The 24,678-nt window shown below is 39.1% G+C and overlaps 1 protein-coding gene across 4 annotated transcripts in view; it reads right to left on the bottom strand.

Moving 5' to 3' along the window:
• Positions 1 to 24,678, bottom strand: part of FARS2 (phenylalanyl-tRNA synthetase 2, mitochondrial) — a 249,376-nt gene that overhangs the window by 160,718 nt on the left and 63,980 nt on the right. For all 4 annotated transcript variants that reach the window (XM_061995655.1, XM_061995657.1, XM_061995656.1 and 1 more), the window contains 2 exons: positions 19,469 to 19,628; positions 12,071 to 12,202 (listed from right to left, as the gene is read on the bottom strand). In XM_061995655.1, coding sequence (XP_061851639.1) covers positions 12,071 to 12,202; positions 19,469 to 19,628 — 292 coding nt within the window. The remainder of the gene's footprint in view (positions 1 to 12,070; positions 12,203 to 19,468; positions 19,629 to 24,678) is intronic.

The raw sequence follows: 24,678 nt of genomic DNA, 5'->3' as shown, positions 1-24,678 counted from the left end.
TATGCAGAGCATGGCAAATGCTTCCGCACAGTCTGCTCCACTTCACTATTGATGTGTGAAAGCTGACAGCAATGTAGGCACAATAACTTTTGTTTAAAACTGCTGTACAATTAAGTGCATCTTTAGATGGCTTAAGTGAACTCCAGCTTCCTGTCATTGAGAGGCTCTAGTAAATGCCCACTTTCTTTGTTTCTGTTGCTCACGTGTCTATGGTGTGCAAGAACTGAAACCCAACTAAGTTACTAAACCTCCCCTGAATATGGCCAGAACCTCAAACTGCAAGGAACCACCAAATAAATAACTAACAACAAGAGGGCAGGGAGAGGACGACCTGCCCCTCACAGGCAGAGCACCCTGGGGAAAATAGCCTCTCATTTACAAGACAAACTGCCAGCATTTATTAAATAATAAAAACAGCTGTATCAAGTGCCAATACAGGTAGAGTACAGTTTTTCTTTCTAAGATCTTTTATTCAATAAGAAAATAAAGTAATTTAGCACTTGTAAAAGTGAGTAATTCTGCCCCTATCTTGATTGTTACAATACAGCAGCAGAGATACAACCGGCGTTGCCACAAACTGGCAATTACAGTTTCTGCTGTGACCCATGCAGTGATATTCTATTAAAAATGTATTTCCCACAGATGAAAAAAGGAGTCCAAACCAGGAGTTTATCTTTGATTGTCAGTTTTGAAACATGCTTAAGCAAATTTGAACTAATATGGGAAAGGGATTCTCCTCACTATACTTTTTCTTTTGGAATAATTCATTAGGTAAATACTTTTCAACCCATACAGACAATGATTAAGTCCCCACTGGAGTCCCTTGCCTTATTTAAATGGATCCTACTAACTATTTGTGTCAATCACTGTTCCAAAAGAAAACCCAGTAAATCCACTTTAATGTAAAAACAAGAAACAACCCAGAAAAAGCTCTGAATTACAGTGTCCGTGACAGTCTCTGTCATTAGCATAATGAGCAACTTTTGTATGAGCGACTCAAACTTCAGGGCTAGAAGAAACATTCTTGTGGTACTTTTCCCTGTCTTCTGACAGTTTTGAGATAAAGAGGAGATAAAAGTTACTGCTCATTGTAGGGTGAGGAACTGAAGAGCTCGACAACTGTAGTGATCGGTTCATGGGCTTTCTGTTGGGGTGGGTTTTTTTGCTTCTTTTTTCTTGATAAAGCCAACATTTTTACTCAGAGAATATAGAACTTGAAAAGATTTACAAATGTTCAGCTAAAGTTTTTAAATAATTCAAATGCCCTCAAAAGAAAGGAAACAAACAAGCTCTTTCTTTTCTCCACTCTCCATTTGGCCAAAAAGAAAATAGGTACAGGATGACTTCCACGATTACCTGCTATATTCCATTTGTTGTTAAGTGAAAGAGTTTTGTGGGACTCTGCCAGAATATTTGACATCAAACTTATTACTGATGTTCACCACAGAGTCATCAGAATACATAATTTATGGCATCCATTCTGTTCAGGAAAAAACAGACATCACTTTAATATCTATTAGTAATTTGTCCCTGTTATTTACGTGGGGGAAAAGTGTTAATAAAGGTTGGCATTTTTCCCTAATTCATTTCAGGTGCAGCAGCAGATCCTGCTCAAAAGTGGCTGGTATACTGTCTGGAACAGGCCGTCTCCTCTCCATAGCTGTGCCGTGGATGCCTTCCAGCAGCTCAGAGGTGTCAGACGTGTTCTAGAGTCTTTCCTTCCTCCTAAAACCACAATTATCCTTCACAGCATAATCACCTCCTTCCAAGCACCTTTTTATTCATGTGTTGTAGGTTTCATCCCCTCTACTGCTCCTAGACGGTGCAAAATAGGAAAGCAAATCTAGGTATCTGACGAGAAAGCCCAAGCAGAACTGAAGCTAAGTTATTTTTCATAATAAGAGCCAAAATGGCACCAGTGGAGCTTATATACTTTTACAAAGCTAGAGTTTATAATAACATGAAAGGTTATTCCATTGGCAGGCAGCAACGACAGAGAAACGGTGGCCAAACTCAGCTCTTGAGCTGTTCTGTTTGCTTACACACAACTCAAACAAAGGTTCCCAGCCAAGGCTCGCCTGTGTGGTCATCAGTGGATCAGTATGCACTGGCACATAGACAGCTGGGCAACCCGACCTTCTCAGCCAAAACGAGCTGTGAGAGGCTGGTGCTACTGGCTCAGCCTGGCCTGCTGCCACAGCCGCCCCATCACCACCAGAAAGCTGCAGCTCCCCCTCAGCCATGTGACATGCTCAGGTTTCCCTTCAACACTCTTGCTCTCTAAAGACACATGTCTCGCTACTCAAGTGGAGATGATGGCTGATAAATGGTATGGAACTGGGAAGGCTGACCACCCATACACTACCAATGGTTGTTATTTTCTCAATACAATAGAAGAGGGGGAGAGGAACGTGTTTGCCCTCCAGTCATCATGCAGGAGACTCGCCTTCCTCTCACCAACTCTAAATCGGAAAGACAAGAAGTGATAAACAACCTAACCAAACAATCTCACCTAAACCTCCTCCTCCATGAATGAGAAATGAAGGTTATATTTGTGATCTAGTGAAGAGAAATATTTCCCAAAATGTTTGACCTAATCTCAGCTGAACTGAAATGATCTCAACTGAGCTTTGTGTAGTGGAATTGGGAACAGTTAGAGACATGCCTGTAAAATCGCTTTTCCACCCCCAGCTGGGTAGTCCTGATAAATGTCCTGGGAACAGCAAAAATGAATATTGCAACGCAACAAAAAAACCCACGGGGTATCCTAGCCTGATGAAGAATTATACTAGGCTTATTGGACCAACTCCTGGCTGATTAAAAACATTCAGCATTCATCACATAACGGTGCAGTAATTCAATACTATTATTTAGCTGTATTTTCATTTGCATAAATAAAGCCAAGGGAAACACCTTCTCTGTGCTATAAATTGTTGCTCTTCAAGGTTTTTGAGAGTAGAGGTTTCTTTTACTTGGGAGCTGCTTAATAAACTACATCGATCATTATTTAGCCTTCTCTCATGTGTGGTGCTCTGGTCCTCCTGCCGGATCCCAAGGAGACAAATCAGAGTGAATTACTAAACCTTTAATTTACTTTTGATTAAAAAAAAACTAAAGGGAAGGAGAAGCAATACATACACATGGGCAAACTGCTTCAAAGGCAATAGAAACTTTGGAAGATGCAACTGCACATTCTCCCATTTCTTTCTTTTTTTTCCTTTTTAGATTCCAAACAGACTCAAATCAGCTTCATGTATGCTAGAAAGGAGCTTTCATTCTCTGGATGGAAAGATGTAGCACGGACTAGTCAGTCAAATAACCGCTCTTGCTGGTTTCAAGGTTAGTGTTAGACTGAGTTAAGCCTTTTTCACAGATATTTTTGTGCAGGGAAAAAAAATGAAGCATGAACACAAAGTAGTTTCCTAAATTGTGAGGAAAAGGAACATAAATTCAATTAAAAAATGTAGTCTTGCACCACGAAAGGGAAATTATCCTCTGAATCCATTGGCAGCACTACCCTAACGCTCATCTGGCAAAATAATATGGAGTCACAAATTCAAATGGTCGTCCAAGTCCTATGATAACCACTTACTTCAACATTCAATCCTATACTTATTTTCCCACAAAATACCTTTGTAAATAAATAGCACATTTCCCAGATACAGGTGTAATAGAACTGTCATAAAATGGAATACTGTATTTGTTTATTCTACACAAACAAATACAGATTGGGAGTAAGCTTCCATTAATTCTGTTGAAGAACACCAACTCTAGCATTCATAATGAATCTGTCAAAGGTAATAAAATCAGAGAAAGCAACATTCAAAAATTTTATGGGTTCCTTCTGGATGAAAAAACAGTTTTAAAAATAGAGCTGTAAATTAAGTAGGAGACAACAGGCAAATTATCTTAACAAGGAAAAGGGAAGGGCAGATGAAAGGTATAACTTGGTAACACAGCATACACATCAGAGCTGGTGGTGTAGCCACATGTAACAGACCAGAGAAATGAATAACAAATAAAACAATGGGACCTTCAATTGACTGGTGCATCAGCTCCATGCAACTCTCTTCTGTGCTTTGGTTTACTTATCAAGGCAAGACCAAGACTAACTTCTAGTCAGTTCAAAAGAGATCAAAACAAAATCAACCCCAAAAGGCAATCTCCATGCAAAAGCAGGAACAAAAAGCCTCTCTCCAATTTATTCTTTGAGTGGGATGCAAGGAGATGGAAGAAATAGCTTTTCTATAGAAGTGATTCTAATTTAAAAATATACGCTCTTTAGAAACTTCAGCCTGCCAAGTCCTTAGAGTCCAAATCTAATTCAGCAAAAACTTAAAAGCAGAAGCTACAGCCCAGCTCACATGTAAGTATGTAGCAGTACTGTACCTATTCCCTTTGCTGGATGGGGATGCCCAGCAAGCCCTCAGTTCAGTTTGTGATCACAGAGGAGACTGGCACTGTTACACTGAAGATGCTGAGAAAGCAGATGATATTTCCACTGTTGCTGTCTACGGGCAACTCCTTTTCAGTTGCTAGATGTGGTAGACAATTAAAGACAGCTAATTGCACCCTCCACACACCCAGTCTTCAACTTACATGTCTGGGCCTTTATATTGAAAGGTTGAAGTTGAAAACACATTTAACTGTTTTTCTGGTAGCCACCTGGTGACTATAATCACAGCTCCTCTCCTTGTACAGATAGGCTGGATCACAGACTTTTAGGGAAAATTGGGTCCTCTACCCTATTATTTATTCCCTTTTAATTTGGTCATCCCTGTTTTGGTACACACTACTCTGGATGTGCCACGTACATACATTTTTGAGTATCTATTTGAAATGCTGCAGAATACAGAAAAATAAAAGATCAGTCACATCTTTCTCTAAAATCCCACAACTTCACACCAGCTCTATGTTTGACTGGCCAAATGTCACAGGTTTGTGTGAAGACATTTCTGGTAATGAGGAAGGGGCTGTAAAGATGGCTCCTGTAGCAAGTTGCTTGAAACTCTCCCCAGCTCTGAGCCAGACCCATTGCTGGGGCTGAGCCAATTAGGTGCCTCCACGATCACTTTTTAAGAAGAAGAAGCCTGCTCTCTTTTTGCTTTTAATTCTGTTTCTTGTAGGCAGTAGAATAAACTTTCCTCCTTTCCTCTCTAAGTCAAGTACTGGAGTCAATTTTGCCCAGAACCGTAATTGGCAGTGAGCCCTCCCTGCCCTTAATCCACAACAACCTTGGTTATCTTTTTACTCCCATTTCATTGGGGCCTCCACCATCCTAACGAGGGTGGGGGTGGATGGGGGGCACTGACCAAGGGATTGTTGTGGTGCTTTGTTGCTGGCTGGGCAAAACCATGACACCAAAGAAAAATTTCAGTGGCTGCCAGCTCAACAGAGTCTCTTAAATTAGCCATCTGTGACAAACAGGCTTTTGGTTTACACCCGAGTGGGGAGGGGGCAGGTATGAGTGGAGAAAACCACACATACAAAAATCAAAAGAGGCCAATTTTGTCTTATTCTTTAATTATTTGGTAAGTTATTTGTCTCACTCTGTGTTTATTTTTATACATACACACACACACACACATATATATGTATGTGTAAATCAAACCACTAGGATGAATTGAGAGACTGTGACATGGAAGCTGAGCTATAAAGCTTGGATTCAGTTTCTACCACAGTTTTCAGTTTCTAGCATAGGCAACTTCTGAGACCCTTGGGAAGTCACTCAAACTGAGACACTTCCTAATTTCCCATTACTTTTATTTAATCTGAAATATTATCTCTTGGGATAGCCACTTTACCTCAGGTATCTGCCCAAATTAGGAGATCAGGCTCCCCCTGCAGCCAGCCACAGAAAGAGGTTGCCCAACAGACTGATCCAGACAACAATCTTCCATACATCCAAAACACACTAGAAGACCTTCTTTCTCTATTGAGTATATAAAGACTTTAGGAAAGCTAACTTTAACTAGGATGGCTAAAGCCTCTCTGCAGTGTGTGTGTGTGTGTGCATGCTTTAGTTCCAGCCTGTAAAAGAGGAGTGACACCACTTTGCTATCTCATAATGGTCTCAGGAGAAAAAGCATAGGAAAGGCTGTGATGTAGTCACACAGCAGAGACAGCGACCTAAAGAGAACAGATTTTAACCCCCAAAAGGTTTGTAATGGGGAGCTGTGAAGCTTACAAAGCAGATTTGAATTGCTTTGGATGTACTGTGTGGCAAGAACCAGCCCATACAACAGTTTTACCTCATGAATTTGGGAGGCCTCAGGTGCTCAAGACACCAAAGCCTCTGTAACTTTAATTTCACCTTGAAGAGTTGCAGGACTGTATTTTAAATGCATTATATTTACCCTTATACACTATATCCATATAGACACATACAGAGTTAACTATTTCAAGATCCCCATAGAGCGCTGTTAGCATAGACAAAACATGGGTCTGCATACTATTTAAGCCACATGCACCATCTGCTCCAACATTTTAATATAATTTACCAGGCAAGACCTGAGTAGAAAAAACCACTACATGAAAGATATTAAATTTCCCCTTCCCCAAAACAACCCCTGCTGCTTGATATATGAACCTAGCTCATCCATAACTAATATTGGATCTAAGAACATATTCATAAATCAGAATTACAAAAAACTCCACCAAAACCCAAACCAAACCAAAACAAAAATAAAGGTCCCATGTCTGCAAGGTAACATTGACATAATTTTTCTGTTAACTACTCATCTGCTGCCCATGGAGAACTGTCCAAACTGATAATCTTTTTGCCAAAAACAAAGCAAAAAGGAGTGGACAGACTTAACATTGTTACTTCTCCTCAGATGGCAATTTTGATGATCTTCAAAAAATGAGTAGAGACAGATTTATTTACTGCAGCACTGAAGCCTGTTCTAGTCATCTTTAGGCACCTGCTCGGGATGCCATCATGACACAGGGATGTTCCCAGATGTTGTTTAATCTGGTGTGCCGCCCTTAGGATATTTTTTTCCTATTTCATAAGTTCAAAAACATCCCGAGAAGTCTTTAAAAAGTGGAATTTTCTTTCTTTCCCTTCTTTCTTTCCTTCCTTTTCCTTCTTTCCTTCCCTTTCTTTGTTTGTTTGTGGGTTTGGTTGTTTTGTTTGAGTTTTTTAGGGGTGTTTTTTGCTTCCTTTGGGTTTTTATTTTGTTTTAAAATTATTTGGGTTTATAATCTCTTGAAACTAAACTTTTTGTCCAGTTTTCTTTCTTCCATCCCAGATAACATATTCTGCAACACTGAGCACTGAGAACATTGCCATTGATTTCAATCAGCAAAGGATCACACCTTAACTGCTTCCAATTTCACAGGTACTAAGCAACACTATGTGATTGCATCCTTTGAGTAAGCAATGTCCTGTATTCAAAGGTTTGAATCATGTAACCACATACAGACCTGGGAACTTCAGCACGTACCAATGAACACCAGCTTTGCAAATCTTGGATAACAAACTCCTGAAGCATAAAAATAGATACCTTACATGCTTACATGCTGTTAATTGATATTAGTTCTACTGAACCATAGAATTTCCTTATATCCTTTCCTTGTATCCTCAGGTACTTAGGACCTAAAACTGAGACTACTTACTACTATACTAGAAACTTTCTTTATTTTTCCCAGAGTTAACCAGAATAAAACAACTTTTCCATATATCAAAGTTCCTACATAACATTCCTAATAAAATTATGTATTCAGGCACAGTTTCAGATGAAAAACAAAGTACACACAAAACTAGAAAATTACACAGCACAGTAAGTTAGATTTTGTACTTTTTCTTGAGCATTGATTATAAAAGCAATTTTTGATGTTCACATTATACCAAATAATTGTTCTAGTTCAGTACTATTGGCCCCAGGGTAACATGTAATGTAATTCCTTACAATTCAGTGCACCTTTGCAGTAGAGGATATTTTCTTAATAATTATGTAACAACACTGACATAGTGTTTATGTTTTTCTTTTTAGAATAGCAACTATTACTGTTAGAAAATAGCAAATAGCACCATATTCCTCATTTTGTTAGTAGCAGATTTGCCTGAAAGCAAATAACTCTTAAAAAATACTCAATCGATAGATCGGCTTTAATGGAAACTGTACTTGCATCCATTAGCAAACTTTATTTGCTTATCCACACACAAAGACAACAGAAAGCTTGCATGCTGTTAACACAAAAATTCTGAATGGTTCAGAAGACTGGTTTGTTACAAGCATGTAGGAAAAGTGGGAGGGTCACTGAGACGCTTCACAGACCTCAAAAGGAAGAAAGAGTGGAGTAAGAAAGCAGGTGATAAAGAGTCCTAGCAATAGATTTGGACATAATTTTTTCCTGTAACCAATGCATTTCAATTTACATGTACTAAATATCTGTCTCGTGTTCTATTTAAAAAGAGCTGAAATCAAAGAAAGGCTTCTTCCAAAACAAAAGACCTCAGAAAAACTCAATAGGATATTGTCTTTCAGAAAATAACTAATGTAACGCTGACTCCACCAGGCATTAAAGCTACAGCAGAACTCATCATTCAAGTCTAAAAAAAATCTTAACATGACCTGGCAATACCATTTGCTGCATGGGGAGAATGAGCTCCTCAAAGAAACTACAGTGAGGTTATTTTGGGCAGGGAGTTGCTATTATAATTCCTGCCAGTCCAACAGAAACTGCTGCCAACGTAGAGAAACAGTTACTTAGGGCTAATGTCCTGGCCCTTTCACAGCATGGACCTTGTCTTTTCATCCCTCCACAAGGCTTCTTCAGCTCTGCATCTTTGTTGTGTTTTATATACATTCATATATGACTATACTTATTTTCAACAAAAGAAAAATGAAAAGAAAAAAGGTCAGTGAGGAAGCATCCTGTCTGTTTAAATTAGAACCACCACAACCAACCAGGTACATCCAACTTCTGCTCTGAGTGACTGTTTCCAATTTCCTCACAAACCAGTGTTTCGTATTCAACCAATAACACACAAAACAAAAGGACTTGAGGATTTTGAAGGTAAAAGCTCTCTTCCTTTCCTTTAGGAAAATATTCTCTTATGGAAGGAAAAGCAATGCCTGCCAGCAAACATTACATTTCATAACTCTCCAACTGCAAGTTACCAGAAATGTTATAGACCATCTAAAAAAAGACAAAAAAAACCCCAAAAACCCCCTCAATTTCTGCAAACTCAGCAGTTTCTTCTGCAGCTTTTAATCAGCAACCTGTGCAGTACCTCATGAAAAGATCTTTCTGCATTTGCCTGGTGAACAGGCACACCAAGTGTGAAATATTTCTTCTGTATCAGCTTAGCCAGACAAAAAATATGAGTAATGTTTCTCTTTTTCATTCAGTCCTATTGAGTTGTTTTGTTGTAGAGCCCTCGAAGAGACTGAGAAAGGAATGGTAAGTTTGCAGTGCTTATTCCAGACATCCGACAAAAAAGAGAAACAGAGCATATAAATTTAGGCATCAACGTTTACTCCCTCAGAGGGCACAGGTCTGTGGCCTGAATCAGTGCCCTAAGGTTAGATGTTGAGCAATGGCATACTTTGCTATAGTTAAGGGATTTTATTATCAGTGAACAAATAGTGGGCATAAAAAAAACCCAAAAATCCAAAACAAAAAAGCTCAACTAAATAAAAATTCCCAAAAAACCAAAAACACATCCCAAATCTACAGCCGACTGGTTTTAAAATTAGTTCACTTCAATTTCTTTTGCCAGGAAATCTCCATTGACTGAAAATAACAGTGTCTTCTCTAAAGTTGAACAAAAGGTTAAGGATGGGGCTATTAGGAAGTCAAAGGCTTCCTTCCCAAGTTTGATAAAGATCCTGTGCCTTGCTTAAAATTGAGGGCTTCAAGACCCAAACTTTATTGTTTCAAAGAAATTTAGAGGCATGGGACCAGTGTAAAAACTAATATCCATTGAGCGCAGATGCTGGAGGCATTAAGGACATTCTGAAGAAAGAAAAAAACCTCGACCTATTAAAAAAACCCTATCAATGTTTCAGATGTGGGTTGGCTTTAGAAAGCAGTGGAGTTCTGCTAGCAAAAAAAGATGAAGGAGCTAGGAAAGAAAATTTTCACCATCCTTCTCCACAGAGAATCTCGATTTTGGACTTGTGGATTTTCAATTTTGTGCAAAAGCAGCTTCCTGCCGTAACACACTCAAAAATAAATCAACAGGTTAGTAATAGCAAACTTGGCTCCACTGTAAATAGATGCAAGTTGGCATGCCAGGAATCTACTGGAGTTTTAAATCACTGCAAAAGTGGATTAAAGAAGAGAATACTCAGAGCAGCAGTAGGCAGGAAGACTGACATTTGACTCCTTACCTGACTGAAAATGTGAACTACCATGTTCTCGTTGCTACCTTAATCCAAATAAGTTAATCATTAGCAAACAATCAGATTCAAATGCTTCAATAAAATTACACTGAGATACACTAAATTTGCCTTTTGCAGTCAGTGTTTTTGCAGAGCTACCGGTGGGAGCAGAAAAACAAGACTGTGGCTACTTGAAGTGCAATTCACTCTAAAGTAAAACATGACTGGTGCTTCCACAAATGAATTTGCACCCTCTAAAAATTTCTTGCTAATAAAGGGAAAGAATCTTTTTATTTCTTTCTTTTAACAATCTAAGTCTAAAATAATTCAAAAGCTAGACTTGGGCTACTAAATTCATGAGTTCTTGCATGACCAGAATTAAAATGAATAGTTAGAGGAGTTTTGGTGCAGAAGGGATATAATTTTGATGACCATAATTCAGAAAGATGAAAAAGAGCTGAGGCTGTAGAAACAATTGGTGCTTCACTTACAGTCATCCACATACACAAACACATACAGTAATTGTTTGAGGTCACAGTTTAACTCATCTCACACATGTTAAAGTAACCTAAACAACTGAGCAACATAAAAGCTTTTCAAGAGAAAGCTGGGCCATTGGTGTGTTACCTCTGGTGGAAATAACACAGTAGCTTTTCACTTCTGAAGCTGATCAGAAGCTATATTATATTTACCACATCATGAATGTAATAATCTGAGAAAGAACGTCAGCATAAACCATTAACCCATTGGGAAGAAACTCTAAAAGAGGGTATCTTTTTAAAAGAAAAATGATCACATTAAAACATATGCAAACTTTGAGGAAAACAAACTGTGCCAAATAACTGGGGACAAAATTGAGCTCTTCATAATCATCATACTTGGTTTTCAGCAGATGGAAGTTAAAGCACATGAAAATAAAGCAACAGCTCAGGAAACCAATTGTAAAAAAAAAAATCAACTGAGTATCACTTGTCTGTCTGAAAGCACACAAGTGAGAATTAAATGGATCATATTCCAAAAGGCTCCCATACCTAATAAATAGTACTGCAGGACATTGGACAGATAATTTAAAAACAAGCATGTAAAATTCTGTATATAAAAATAATGAAGAAAAAAATCCTTTTAATTTCTCCTCTATTTTTGTACTTATGTGTTAAGTTTTTTGAAAGTAAAATTGTTAGGTGACTTTGCTCTGTAACAATTGCAATCAAAATAAATAATGCCTGAGGAGAAAAGAAACAAAATAAAAACGAAACTCAACGTACTATTTACCCAGTGAGCAAATGGCACTATGGAAGATATCCCATTTCTCTTTCTACACATTAAAGATACACAAGCACTCCAATATTCCAAATATTAGGGAATGCTATTTGCTTATGATACTTTTAAATCATAGTTTAAACTATAAATGTACTTGACATCTCCTGGAAGAGAAAAAAAAACCCCACATCCTAAATTCATCAGCTTCTCTTAAAGCTGACATCCCTCTGTCTCCTTACTACACAAAATAAAAGGCCATTTCCCTTTGCAGGCTTCAGCTCTTTCACTCAATTGCTACCCTAAAATCCAAGCATGCAAGGGCTGCATTTCACCTGAGGACTGTTTGTGGCAGCTGCTGCCTGGAACAGAGATGTACATGCTCACCAGGTGAGAAGGGGGCATTTCACACCATGAAGCTGATAGCACTGCAAGTGATTGCTAACAGAGATGTCAATGAAGCAAAGGAGTTTTAGTACCTGAGTTAACTAGCTGTTGCTCCATCACACCGCAGCCCAGGACCTCCATCCATTCTCCTTGGAAGTTGATCTCCATCTCAAAGGAAGGGTGAGTAAACGGGAAGTAGCAATCTACCCATCTGACTTGCAGTCCTGTAGCAGTGTTTCAAAAATAAATTATGAAGGGTACATATTTAAAAGGCCACCCTTCCAACCGTCTGTAAAACTTGCCCTTCAACTAATGACACCAATTACAGCAATCTGGGGAAAATAAATAGCAAACAAACTAATTTACAATACTTGTGCAAGGTGATAAATCTTAAAACTTGCAGGAAAAAATGGCCATGTCTTCTCTAATATGAAAAACACTTTGTGTAATTCAAGCACCCTTTGAAACAAAATCAATCATTTGTCAAACTCTAGCAGCCACCTGGCATCAAACAAAATGAGCCAAGATCATGGGAAAGTCAGTACTTTAGGTATTCTTTACACCGGTAAATGACTAACTACTCACAGGAAAAGCTAAGTCACTTAGTATTCTATGTATTCTTAGTATCCTATGGATCAGCTAAGCAAGTACTCTTTTTTTAAAATGCAAAGCTATACTTTCTGTGTATGTTTAAATATGAAAGTTTAAATTAGTTATTACTACACACAAATATAAACATATACACACAGATTTGTGCATAATTAAGGTATGCTATATACCATCACACACAGTACTCTGGAGCCAAGATACAAGAGTTTAACCTTATGTGGATGTGAAGTCTAAGAGAAGGGTAACACCCACGGACTCTCCTTCCTCCCCAGCTCAGCACCTCTGCAAGTACCACCACGCAGAGTGAGGAACCTTCTGGCATCTCAGAGCAGATCAGGGCAAGGTCTACAGTGTCACCAAAAGCAGGGCTATTGTCAAGGCCGTCATTATATTTCATGAGTTTTAGTTATTGTAACAATTCACTCAAGCTTTGTTTCACTAAAGAATTTTGCTGGCCATTAGGTGTCAGAAGAAAAGAAAAAAAATGTCTTGGAAACATGAACAGTAAAAACCCAAAAGATAATTGAGCTGAAAATTCTGTGGGCTAATGCCTTAAGCCCCAAAAGCCCATCTTTCCCTTCAGTTAAACCAAATGCAGGTCTGGTTTTGAAAATAAGGAACTACAGCAAAAGTTGTTTGAGTAACAGTAGCTGTTAAGATCCCTAGTTTGGTTTTCAGGCTTTTTTGGGTTTCATGAAAAGAACTTAAAACATGAAATTGCATGATTCATGCTGAGAGTTTTTCAATTTAAAACATTTTCTGTAGCCTAAAGGATTAGATTTTCTGTGATAAGTTCTGAAACATTAGATGTGTCGACAGAAACTTGAAACAATAAGTTACAACAAAAGTGTACATACATAGCCAAAACATAAAATGCCTAATAATTAATGGGGAACTCTTCTGGATGTTATGAACTTTAAAATGGAGAAGCAGCTTTGTAGTGGTTTTGCCTGGGCAAGGTTTTTGGTAATGGCGGTGGGGAGCTACAGGCATGGCTTCTTTAAACAAAGATCTGCCAGTACCTTCCCCTGTAGCTCACAGGGCTAATGCCAATCAATTCTAACATGCACCCCACACCTGACCGAGGCCTGGCCAGTTAGTGATGGAGGTAACACTTCTGTGAATAACATATTTGAGAAGAGAACGAAGTTGCCACACAGTTGGTAAACTGCAGCAGCAACAGAGAGTGAGATTGTGAAAACATCTCCATGGCCACCAAGGTCATTGGAGAAGGAGGGGGTGCTTAGGCTCTGAAAGAAAGATTCCCTTGTGACCTGTGGTGAGGACCGTGGTGAGGCAGCTGTGCCCCTGCAGTCCATGGAGGCCACTGGGGAGCAGAGATCCACACAAAGCTTGTGGAGGACCCCATGCCAGAGTGGGTGGATACCTGAAGGAGGCTGTGACTCTGTGGGAAGCTCACCCTGGAGAAAGTTCCTGGCAGAACCTGGGAGTCCATGTGGAAAGAGGAGCCCTTGCCAAAGCAGGTTTGCTGTCAGGACTTGTGATCCTGTGAGGGACTCAGGTTGGAGCAGTCGGTACCTGAAGGACTGTTCTCCTGGTGGATGGCCCACGTTGGGGCAGGGTGTGAGGAGCTGCCCCAATGGGAGGCTCCATGCTGGAGCAGTTCATGAGGAACTGGAGCCCATGGGAAGGACCCAAGCTGGAGAAGTTCGTGAGGGACTGCTTCCCATGGGGAGAGACCCCACAGTGTAGCAGTGGGAAGTGTGATGAGGCCTCCACCTGAGAAGAAGCAGTAGCAAATTCCATCTGTAATTAACTGACTGTAACCTCCACCCCCCATGCCCTGCGCCATTGAGGGGGAAGGAAGGAGAGCCCCAGGAAGAGGGAGGGGTGGGTGGAGGTATTTCAAGATTCAGTTTTATTTCTCATCTCTCTGTTCTGATGGTTTATTAATCAAACAATTTCTCACCAAGTTGAGTCTCTTCTGCCCATGATGCTAAATTGCTGAGAGATCTCCCTGTCCTTAACTCACAAACCTCTGTTTCTCTCTCCCCTGTCCCACTTAGAAGGGGGAGTGATATTATGACTTGGTAGGCACCTGACACCCAGCCAGGGCTAAACCACCACAAGCTTTCAAAACAAACACATTGGTACTTCTAGATTTTACTTTCTCTCTTTAAAATCTGCCCCAGGAAGTTATGTGAATGATTAAAAAGCATTTTGATATTTTTACACACAGAACTCAGAAAATAGGTAGCGTTAGCAATTACACCACTCATAACTGTACTGTGACTTACACCAAACACTGTTTTGCTTTTTTGTCCACATAATAAAAAATTATGTAGATGAAAAAGCCACGTGTATGCCACAGTATGATTTTGGTACAAACATTTTTAATCATAGGACTGTACAAGTGTATTCTCTATAATGCCATGCACGTGTAAAATATCTTAATTTCTCTTGCAAAATTTACAACTGCAGCAAGAATGACATTGAATATTCAAGTAGTTTCATGTTCAGTAACACCATTTGGATAACAGGCTTTCTTTAATCCTTTGATTACTTCAAAATGAAGCTTTGGGGGGTAAAAAAAAGGATTTATCTGCCTTTTTTTCCTCATTAAAAATACATTTCACAGGGTAAAAAAATGAAATAAAAGCTCTTTAAAATTTTTAATTTTAATGCATATTGGTACTTAAGAGGCATTTGTTTTAAATGCAAATAAGCAAGCAAACAAAAATCTAAATAAACCAAAATAAATTCACAGTGAAGAAACAACTCTCACCTTCATTCAGTTCTCTAAATTAGTAGTTAATCCCATATGCCACAATAATTTTATTCATACAGTAGCCAGGACAATTGGGAATACCTCTGTAGTTTACATTCAAGTATTCTTTCAGACTTTTGGCTCTGGAAGAGTGCTCTGCTTTCAGCAAGATTAAGCCTTCTATAGACTGTCACAGAATTAATGGGGACATTTATTATTTAGATACAAAATAATAACTTGGTGCTCAACATATTCCCAAGGAATTAAGGGCATTGCTCACACTCAGCAAATTAAACCACTGAAGACTTAAAAGGAGTAACAAAGATCAGGCTTTCTGTAGTACTATGTAATTCACCTGATTAGGCCTAATTTATTTCTTCACATACAGCCTACAAAATGCTGTCAAAAATGGCCTTTTCTAGCAATTTTCGGATGCCAAGAGATGAACAGCTGTCTTAAAACACAGAGGCATTTAAAAGAGTACCAGCAGAGGAGATCTGCTTGTTTTGCAGTATTCACAAAGTCCTTCCAGTGGGCACAGGTCTGTTAGCAACTTACACATCACATCTCCAGTGAATAAGGAAAATGTGAACAGTTACAGTTTTTTCTGGGTACTGAATCCAGGTAAGGAATTGGTCATAACTTGCACTCAAAGGTAATGGTGTTATTAGGTATTAAGCTGAACAAGTATCTGTCAGTGACAGCCTAATTGAGTCTCATAATGAAAAAGGCTTGACCAAAGGCATTAAAAAAGAAAAAATCCACCTCAACACATTAAAGGAGCCTATTTCTATGCTACAGCACAGAAGCAACAAAACCGGAGACCCAGATGGTCTTCACTGACCAGAAATTCTCTTTGTTGCTGTGAGAATTATTTTTAGAAGAGGAGTCTATGGGAGAAAAAGGAAAGGGTCACAGGGTAGGTGCTCGGGAGCACAGACAGTATCCGAGCTGTGGCCACTTGAGGTGGGTGTTGATTTGTAAGTACTCTGCACCTCACTGCTTCAGCTAATTAATCTCACTTGCAGCAGACAGGAGCTGGCTGCCCATAAGCCTACATAAGACTCACGTTTTTCAGACGTTATTAATCAGACCATTATGTCCTCAATAAAGGATGTTGAGTTTTTTTCTTTTTTAACTCCTTACACTCATAGATTGAAGGAGATACCAGTACAACAGAGTTAAGAAGGAAGAAAGAGCAGAACATGTTTGACTGAAAAGACATCCAGTGGCTCTTCAGTGAGAGCCAGCAGTAGAACCATCAGTCAAAGCACAGCATTACTCACTCTCCCACCTTCTCTTTCCAGTGCTTAGGAACTGGGTAGATGGGACAGCAGTGAATTCTGAGTCATGTAATGTAAGGCAACAAATCACAGAACCAGCACATGGTCATTCTTTTCAATTTGCTATAGTAAGATTACTTTTGAATCAGTAAGGGGCCTGAAAGCTTTTGGCAAACTACAGAAGGGTTAGAGATAGGCGTTGGGATAGACTGACTAACTTCATGAGGAAGCTCAAGACAGGTAACCTTGGAAAGCCTCATTATAAGGTAAATAAAATGAGACAGAACAGACCTCCTACATTGACAGATCTGCATGTGGACATGGAGGTGTAAGTCAAATTAGTGTGCACCGTATCCGGAGGTAATAGCAGAAAATTAAGAAAGGTGATTTAGGTGGAATATTTGAAATAGCTTCCTGACAGCAAAATCTCATGAAAATCTGAATGACTGTAACTTGTGGAATGCAAAATCAGACATGGCATACCACTAGAAAATAGCATCAAAGGACCTTACATTCCCAGAGAAGCATTGCAGAAGCACAGCTATCCGGGTCTAGGACTTCAGGCCTAAGCTCGTTTATGCAAAGCTAACTTGCACAATAGACTTAATCTCCAGTCCAAACAATCTGCCTATGAATAAAATCTGACTATATGACAATGCAACATTTCAGCAGCTTACTGCAGCTATGGCCACATTATCCTGCTTGAAAAGATGTGCAACTTCAGAGCAATACTCTGTTGACAGTGCAGGCTATAAAGAATACAACTCATGTGAAGCAAAAAGGAATGAACCTTTTCCTTTTAACAGAACATGGAGACTTACAGAATATTCCTATGAAGAAAAAAAACACAGAATTTTTCAAAGAGCAATAAAGATAGTACAATACATTTAAATTTCAAGTTAAAATCTGAAGGAGACACCAAAAATATTGTGTAAAGTCGAGAGTAAAAGAAAAATTAAAAGATGGTAGCTGCCAAAAGACAAGTTTAATTATGTGTGCCCAAGGCCACTTGCATTGCACTCATATGTCTAGTGCCTAGCATGAAGTTTGCTGCTTTGAATATTACCTTCCAGTTTGTATTGGCAGTTTATAACAACATCAAGAAAGTAAAATGGAAAGAACTTCACATCTCAAGAATGAGAAGATAAAAAAGAGAGATGATTATATTTAAATCACTATCTATATCTTGTGTTTGTATTCCAGGAAAAATAATATTGAGGGTATAGAAATATAAAATCCCTACAGTAAGATGGCAGCACCTACTTTCAGTTCATAGGTTTACAATCATATAAGAATATTGTTTTTAATATCTTTCTAGCTATGTTATGGATTGTAGAAGAACTAGTAATAGCCAACATACTGAAGCTTCAAGTGGAATATCTGTCAACAGTTAAAGAAGGATGGTAATGCAGTCTCAGACACCAGTAATAACTCCTAGAAATTGCTCACTTTAAACCACATCCTCAGCATCTGAGGTTGGCCAAAAAAATATCATTCTCACTATTACCCACTTTGATCTTAGTCTTATCTGTTTCAAATGGCCACTGTTAAGTTACAGTACAATCGCAAGAAAAACTCAGGAACTTAAAAAAAAGTTGTCTAGGTGGAATAGAACAAAAAACAGCAAAAGCTTTGCTTGCTGTAAACCCAATTTGAGAATTTCAGACAAGCAGTCATGTATAGGACTTGCTACCATTATCAATCTGCTCTTGGAACTCCTGCTCTAAATTCAGTGGGCATCTTAAAAAGCTTTGAAAGTAGCCAGCATACTCTGTGCATTCAAATACCATTCAGTATTTCCTCAACAGGAAAAATGAATTGGTTCAGAAAAGAAGCCTCCTTGCCAAGAAATAGCATTCGTGTAGCAATTTTAACTCACACTACTTATAAATTCAACTCCTGAAACTGAAAGCAGGTATTTCTAAGGAGAGGATATTTCATTCACACACGCAGACATTTATTACCCTTTCTCATTCCACTCTAAGTACCAAACAACAATTCTTTTTCAGCTTGCTGCCAACTTAGCAAACACCATCTCCCCTCTGCTGCAAGGTTTAGTTTATTTGCATGAGGAAAACAGTCAGGGCACTTTGAGTCTGTATACAGCACAGGAGCACATGCACATAGTACCCTTTCTCCTGAGAAGCTCTGTGCTGCTGGTGTGAGGTGTGCTCATGGCAGCGCATGCCTTCCAGCAGCGCCCAGGCTCTGGTGCAGCCACACTCTGTCCCTTCAGGGACACGGGATGCCCACAGGTAGGAAGCAGAGGGGTCTCACATGGCTTTGCTGGAGCTAGAGCTATGTCTCCTTGCAAGACCCATAGGAACAGGTAGGCTACAGCCACGCTAAAACACAGCCTCTGCCAGAAGAGTGGCCACAGTTGAGTCTGGCCCATGTCCCTACCTGTATTCACGCCTGCTATGTTAACCTGATATGCTGCACACCAAAACCTCTTCAGAAAAATCTGATATTTCACCACAATGCACCAGAATTTAGACAAATCAAGGGAAGAGTGCATGGCCTGTTGGGCTGTGCTCAATTTTAAAAGGTGTGGATATAATTATTAAAGTTTTAAAGAACAATAACATGCAAAGTACAGATCACAGCGGAAAAGTCAGTTACACTGACATTAAAAGACACAGCAATGGAACTCTGACCACATTTAAGACAAAAATGTAACAGTACAGAATATGAAGATTCCTAAAATGACTATAATTCTCATTAGAAAAAAGCCCACGTGACTTTTTCAGTATACCAGCTGTCACCATCACCCCTAAGCCTCTTGGTTTTATTATGCAGTAAAATGTTTCTGTAAAGTCTGGATGCGTACAGCCATCAGCAGTCCAGGTAAAAAAGGTGCAAGAACCTACCGTCACCAAAGATGTGGGTCATGAGTTTTGTAAGCACTTGCTTCAGGTCAAACTCCACCAGCCTCACCGCCTCCATGGTGTGACATTCTTGCTTATGTGCAGTGCGATGACCTTGCTCGAATAGTTGTAAGCCTTCACCATCTTTAATGTTGGAGAACAACTAGAACAAAAACATAGGAACACCAGTGGTTTGCATGAATGACTTTGTAAACCAAACCAGGGAATGAAGTTTTATTCATTTCAGTGGGGATCTTACCTGCCAAGTCTGCATCATGAAAAACAAATGTGATTTTGTATAAATTCGGTTCACTAAACACAGAGAAAAATTATCACAAGAACAGAAATATGCAAGCAATAAGATTTGGTTTATCTCTGTAATCATATTATTTGATGATATGGTAGCTACAGCAAAATACTAATTTTAAAGAAAACACTTCTTTTTTCCTGTTACTTTGAACTGTATGATATATGTAAATTGCATCCCAAATGCTACAATAAACAATGGCACTTATCACAGCTTCACCTTTTTTTTAGCAATTGAGTGATGTAAAAGAAATACCAAACAACCAACTCTTTTTAAAAGCTTGTATACAAATGAACTTTAAGAAAACAAACAAACAAACCCAACCCTAGCAGTTTAATGAGATCTTAAGCTGCTTATATTTGACTCATCTTGGGTACAGTTTATTCATTTGAAGATTTTCCTGCTTTTTTGCCCACACACAGTACCGTTCTCTGTTTAGAAATTTTGTCCATGAGGCATTTAAGGATTCATAGTCTTAGAATCATGCAATTGTTTGGGTTGGCAAGGGCCTTTAAAGCTCATCTAGTCCAAACCCTCTCTGGGCAACCTGCAACAGGTTGGTGATGGTGTTTCACCACCATCTTTGTAAAATATTTCTCTCTAGTCTAAATCTACCTTCTTTCAATTTAAAGCCATTACCCCTCATCCTATTACAGCAGACTCTACTAAAAAAAAGTCTGTCTCCATCTTTCTTACAAGCCCCCTGTAAGTAACTGCAGTGATAGAGTTCTCAGACCTCAGCACAGCCTGTTCAGGTTCTTAATTCACTTGTAAAGACCCCCTCTGTCATGGCCTAGGGTTTCCAGATAAATTACAAAGCACAGAGGCAAGCTGTATTTGGGAAGCAAGAGACTTGCTCTTCACACAGAGTCTGCTCTCCACCATATCTGCTGCAAGTGGAAGATTTCTGTTCCCTGTACATCCCATTTGTTTCTGGCCAGGCGATCCCGAACAGACAGATATATACTAGCAAATCTACATCCTCCCAGAGAGACCAATAAAACACTTGCTAAGCCACATCGTTGGAGGCTCTGTGTCTCAGGGAGACAAGCAAGCAGTTTTATACTCTAAAGAAAATTTTTGTTAGAAATCCTTACAGCTCTACAAAACCCAACTCTGTTAAGTCTGGAGGGCAGGGAAAGCTAATTGTGCCTTTTCTTACACCACCTCCTCCTCCACCTTCCCATAGTCAACCAAGCACACACAGCGCAAAAAAACATGCATCGAGATTTTCTTCACATTAAGCCTCCCAGCATTACTAACTCTTACTTAGGAGATGACACGAACACTGCATAACCTTAACAACTCGCTGATGCCCACAGAAGTTGTTCTAATTGCAGTTTGATACCTTCAGTGCACAATGTGATCTAAAAAAGTTCAAGTGAACCTCTGGTAGCCTACAAATGCTAGGCACAATTAATTAAGACTAGCTTCTAGCACATTTTATATGGACACAATGCACACAGAAGGTGTCTGAGTTTAGATAGCGTGCAAACTAGAAGCAAAATGGATTGAGGGTATTAAAAAAAATCATCAGTAGCATTTAACTTTGTATTGCTAGTCAGGAGGAGACTTGGCTGGCAGATTAAGAAAACACGACACAACTTAATCTCCTTAGTGCATTGCAGAAAACCACACAATAAACAAGTAAAAAGAGAAATACAGAATGAAACTATTATCCATCAGTCTAACAAAAATGCCTTTACTAATCAAAAGGTAGCAGCTTGACAAAATTAGGCATTATACTTTTAAATAACGGATTCTTTATTCAAATGCTCACGTGAAAGATTAAATCCTCCTCTTCCTACTGGTATTATTTCTGCAGTGTCTAGAAGAAGCACATGATACCCATCCTATAACTGATTTACTGTCAGCAGGGCAGATCAGTCATCCAGTATGTGGTTTTGAAACCCAGGGAGTGTTCACAGAGGCCTGCATTAGCTTAGGGAAGTTAATCATCTTAGGCTCACTGGGTGGTCAATGGGCAGACACAGGCTCACTCACACAGGAACCTGGAGTGACTAAATTAGGTTCCTGCTCTGAACTACCCTCTACAAGTGCTTTTTTTTCCTTTCTATTAACTGAAGAGACTATTCTCAGTAAGCCAGAAACACCCCTCAGGCCAGAGAGGTTTTCCCCTTTGGACTAGAATACACTGTACTTACACACTGGGAGACGTATTTATTGTTTTCCCCACCAACAGTATTGTAGGACATGAAATTCTCTTCTTCCTTTTCCCCTTCATTCCACCCCTCACTTCCCAGCTTAAAACTGATTCCTCTGACCCCTACAAGGATCAGAGTCTGGGCACTGCCTTTAAAATACAGCATCTGTATCAACAAATAGAGAGAGGCATTTTTCCTTACCCGTGTTATTCCTGAAATGTTGATATTGCATTTACTGTCTGTACCAAAATTCTGTTTTGGTAGATTATATCAGATGTAGAAATAAAATATGTGCACGAATCATTAAAGCAAACAGATTTAGTCACACCCTAGTCCTCTAACCTGCCAGCCTTTTCATCCTGCCAAACCAGCCATATGCATCGTCTCCTCTGTGCCAGGACAAGTGTCCATGACGCAGTGCATGGAGACAGATTGGAAAGTGGATCTGGGTGAAAAGCAACCCAGGAGAAGAGGAGAAACTGAGGGATGTGAAAATGGTCAGATTCAGGTTGGTAATCAATTATCAGCATATTGTTGGCACCAAAGGATGATCTGGCATGTGGGATGGGGCTGGGCTGCTTTCGGTGGGGGTGTGAATCTATACCAGTTTACCCAGTCTGTGAAAGCATAGCTTTAGGGGAGTGCCCAAAAAGCAGGCAGCACCAAGGAAACAGTCTCTTTACAGTCAAGCACCAAGAGGCGCTTTGGTATTCTCCATAGAGAATGGAGCACAGCTCTAGCCCAGCCGTGGACATGGTTATACTGAGAAAAAAAGATGTCTCACGGTTGTTTCGTTCGTTCCTTCCTTCCTATTCATCAACGTTGCTACGTCAATATAAGCAACTTTAAACTGATATAACAATTTTTCTATTATAATGATCAAACTATGCTAAGTACACGTCTTGGATTAGAAATACTTTACCATTTCAATACACATGAAGCTGGTAAAATCAAAGCTTGAATAAAATGAAGAATCACCTACAGTTGCTCCTTGTTGATGTCAATTCTTCTCAAGTACATATCCGAGAAAATAGAAAAAAACCAAAAACCTTGTATAAAACACTGACACCTCTAAGATGTCACAGTTTTACTCCTTTATTCCACACCTTTATTCCCTCCATATAGACTAAACTAAAATGTACTATTTTATTGTATTGTATATGAGCAGTCACTACTACTACCAGAAAAGAAATTTCCTGTAGCTGTAAATCAAGCACCAACGTGTCTGTCTGGTGCAAGGACAAGCAGCTCTTTCTTTAAGTAAACGTGTGTAAAACATTGAATAATGTCTCATCATGCAGAAGTCAAAAAAATTAATAATTTCCAGGATTCTTCAGGATGTCTGACTGACATTGCATTACAAAGGACAAGACAGAAAGGAACTGAAGTGACCTTATCACCTCACATGAAATTTATTCTTATTATGAGCTAAATTGTGAGTAAAGTCAAATTTGGTACCAGGTAGTGTCCGGAAGACGCTGGGCCTTAATTGGACAAATACAAATGGAGCTCTGTTCCTTTAAAAGCACTTCATATTATTTCTCAGCCTGGCATGGAGGGCAGAATTCATGTATGTGATTTTACCACAGACCCCAACATTTCTTCAGTCCCTTGACAGACTTTTTTTAAATCTCATATCACTTCATTATCCATACGCTTAGGAGTCCATCCAAGATTGTCTCTTTATAGGATAGCGTTCATAGTAGGTTTCAAATCAGAAAGATCCGTAACCACATCCTGTTTCTACAAAATGCAGTTGTGTATATCTCCTGCCAGTCATGTATTTGCCAGCAATTAAGATAACGAATACATAAGGTTTATGTATTTGTACTCACAGACAAATAAGCGCTTAAGATTCACTGTACATGAGGATCTTCATGTCGCAGCACTCAACCCTGCCACACCAAATACATTTTGACTCTCTGGCCCTGATGAATATCCCTATAAATAAACAAACAGCTGCACTCTAAATCCACTTACAAATAGCAAACCATTTCCACAACTTTTTTAATGTGTTATAACACTCAAACGATGGATCAGGAATGATGAAGATGATGCCATTTGAAGATGGCTCAACTAAAAGAAAACCTCATGGCAGTCCCAATCTGCCTCCAAGAGGATAAAACTTGCAAACCTCTAACCCCATCCAGGTAGTTTCATGTGCCAAAGAGATACACAACTTGTCTTCTCTATGACAGAATGCTCTTTACTGCACATCAATAAGCACTTGTTTGGGGAGAAATGGCAAAAATCACTTCAAGCAATAAGGCTTGTGGTCAACTTAATTTCTGGACACCTCAGTTTTCAGTCCTTCAGTTGCAGCAAGTAAGGTTATTTCTGTTTGTGTTTTTAACCTAATCAAAGTGTTTCTGAAAAAAAAAGCTACTAAATCGTCACTATGTTTAAGGGAAAACAATACAGATGTTTTAGAATAGCAAAGAAAAGTCAGCATTGCTACACATATATCAGCTATAATGAGACACAGATGATAGGACTCTGACTTTCTGTGGCAATAGGAATTCCTTTATGCACTCCAGACTTCCCAAATACCCTTGTCAACATTTTCCTCTTTTTTTCTCCTGCACAATTCAAATACTGCCTTGAATAGATGTATCTACTTTATTCTGAAAAACATGGTTAGATTTTTTAAATTCTTTTTAGCTGGATAAGACCCATAGTATAACTAATCTTGAAAAAAATATTTTCTATAAAGTCTTTGAAATTAAAGATGCACTATTGGC

The sequence above is a fragment of the Colius striatus genome, chromosome 4 (assembly GCF_028858725.1).
Source record: "Colius striatus isolate bColStr4 chromosome 4, bColStr4.1.hap1, whole genome shotgun sequence".
Taxonomy (NCBI): Eukaryota; Metazoa; Chordata; class Aves; order Coliiformes; family Coliidae; genus Colius; species Colius striatus.
Note: the sequence above shows the minus strand (reverse complement) of the source record. Positions and strands in the feature narration are given on the sequence as shown.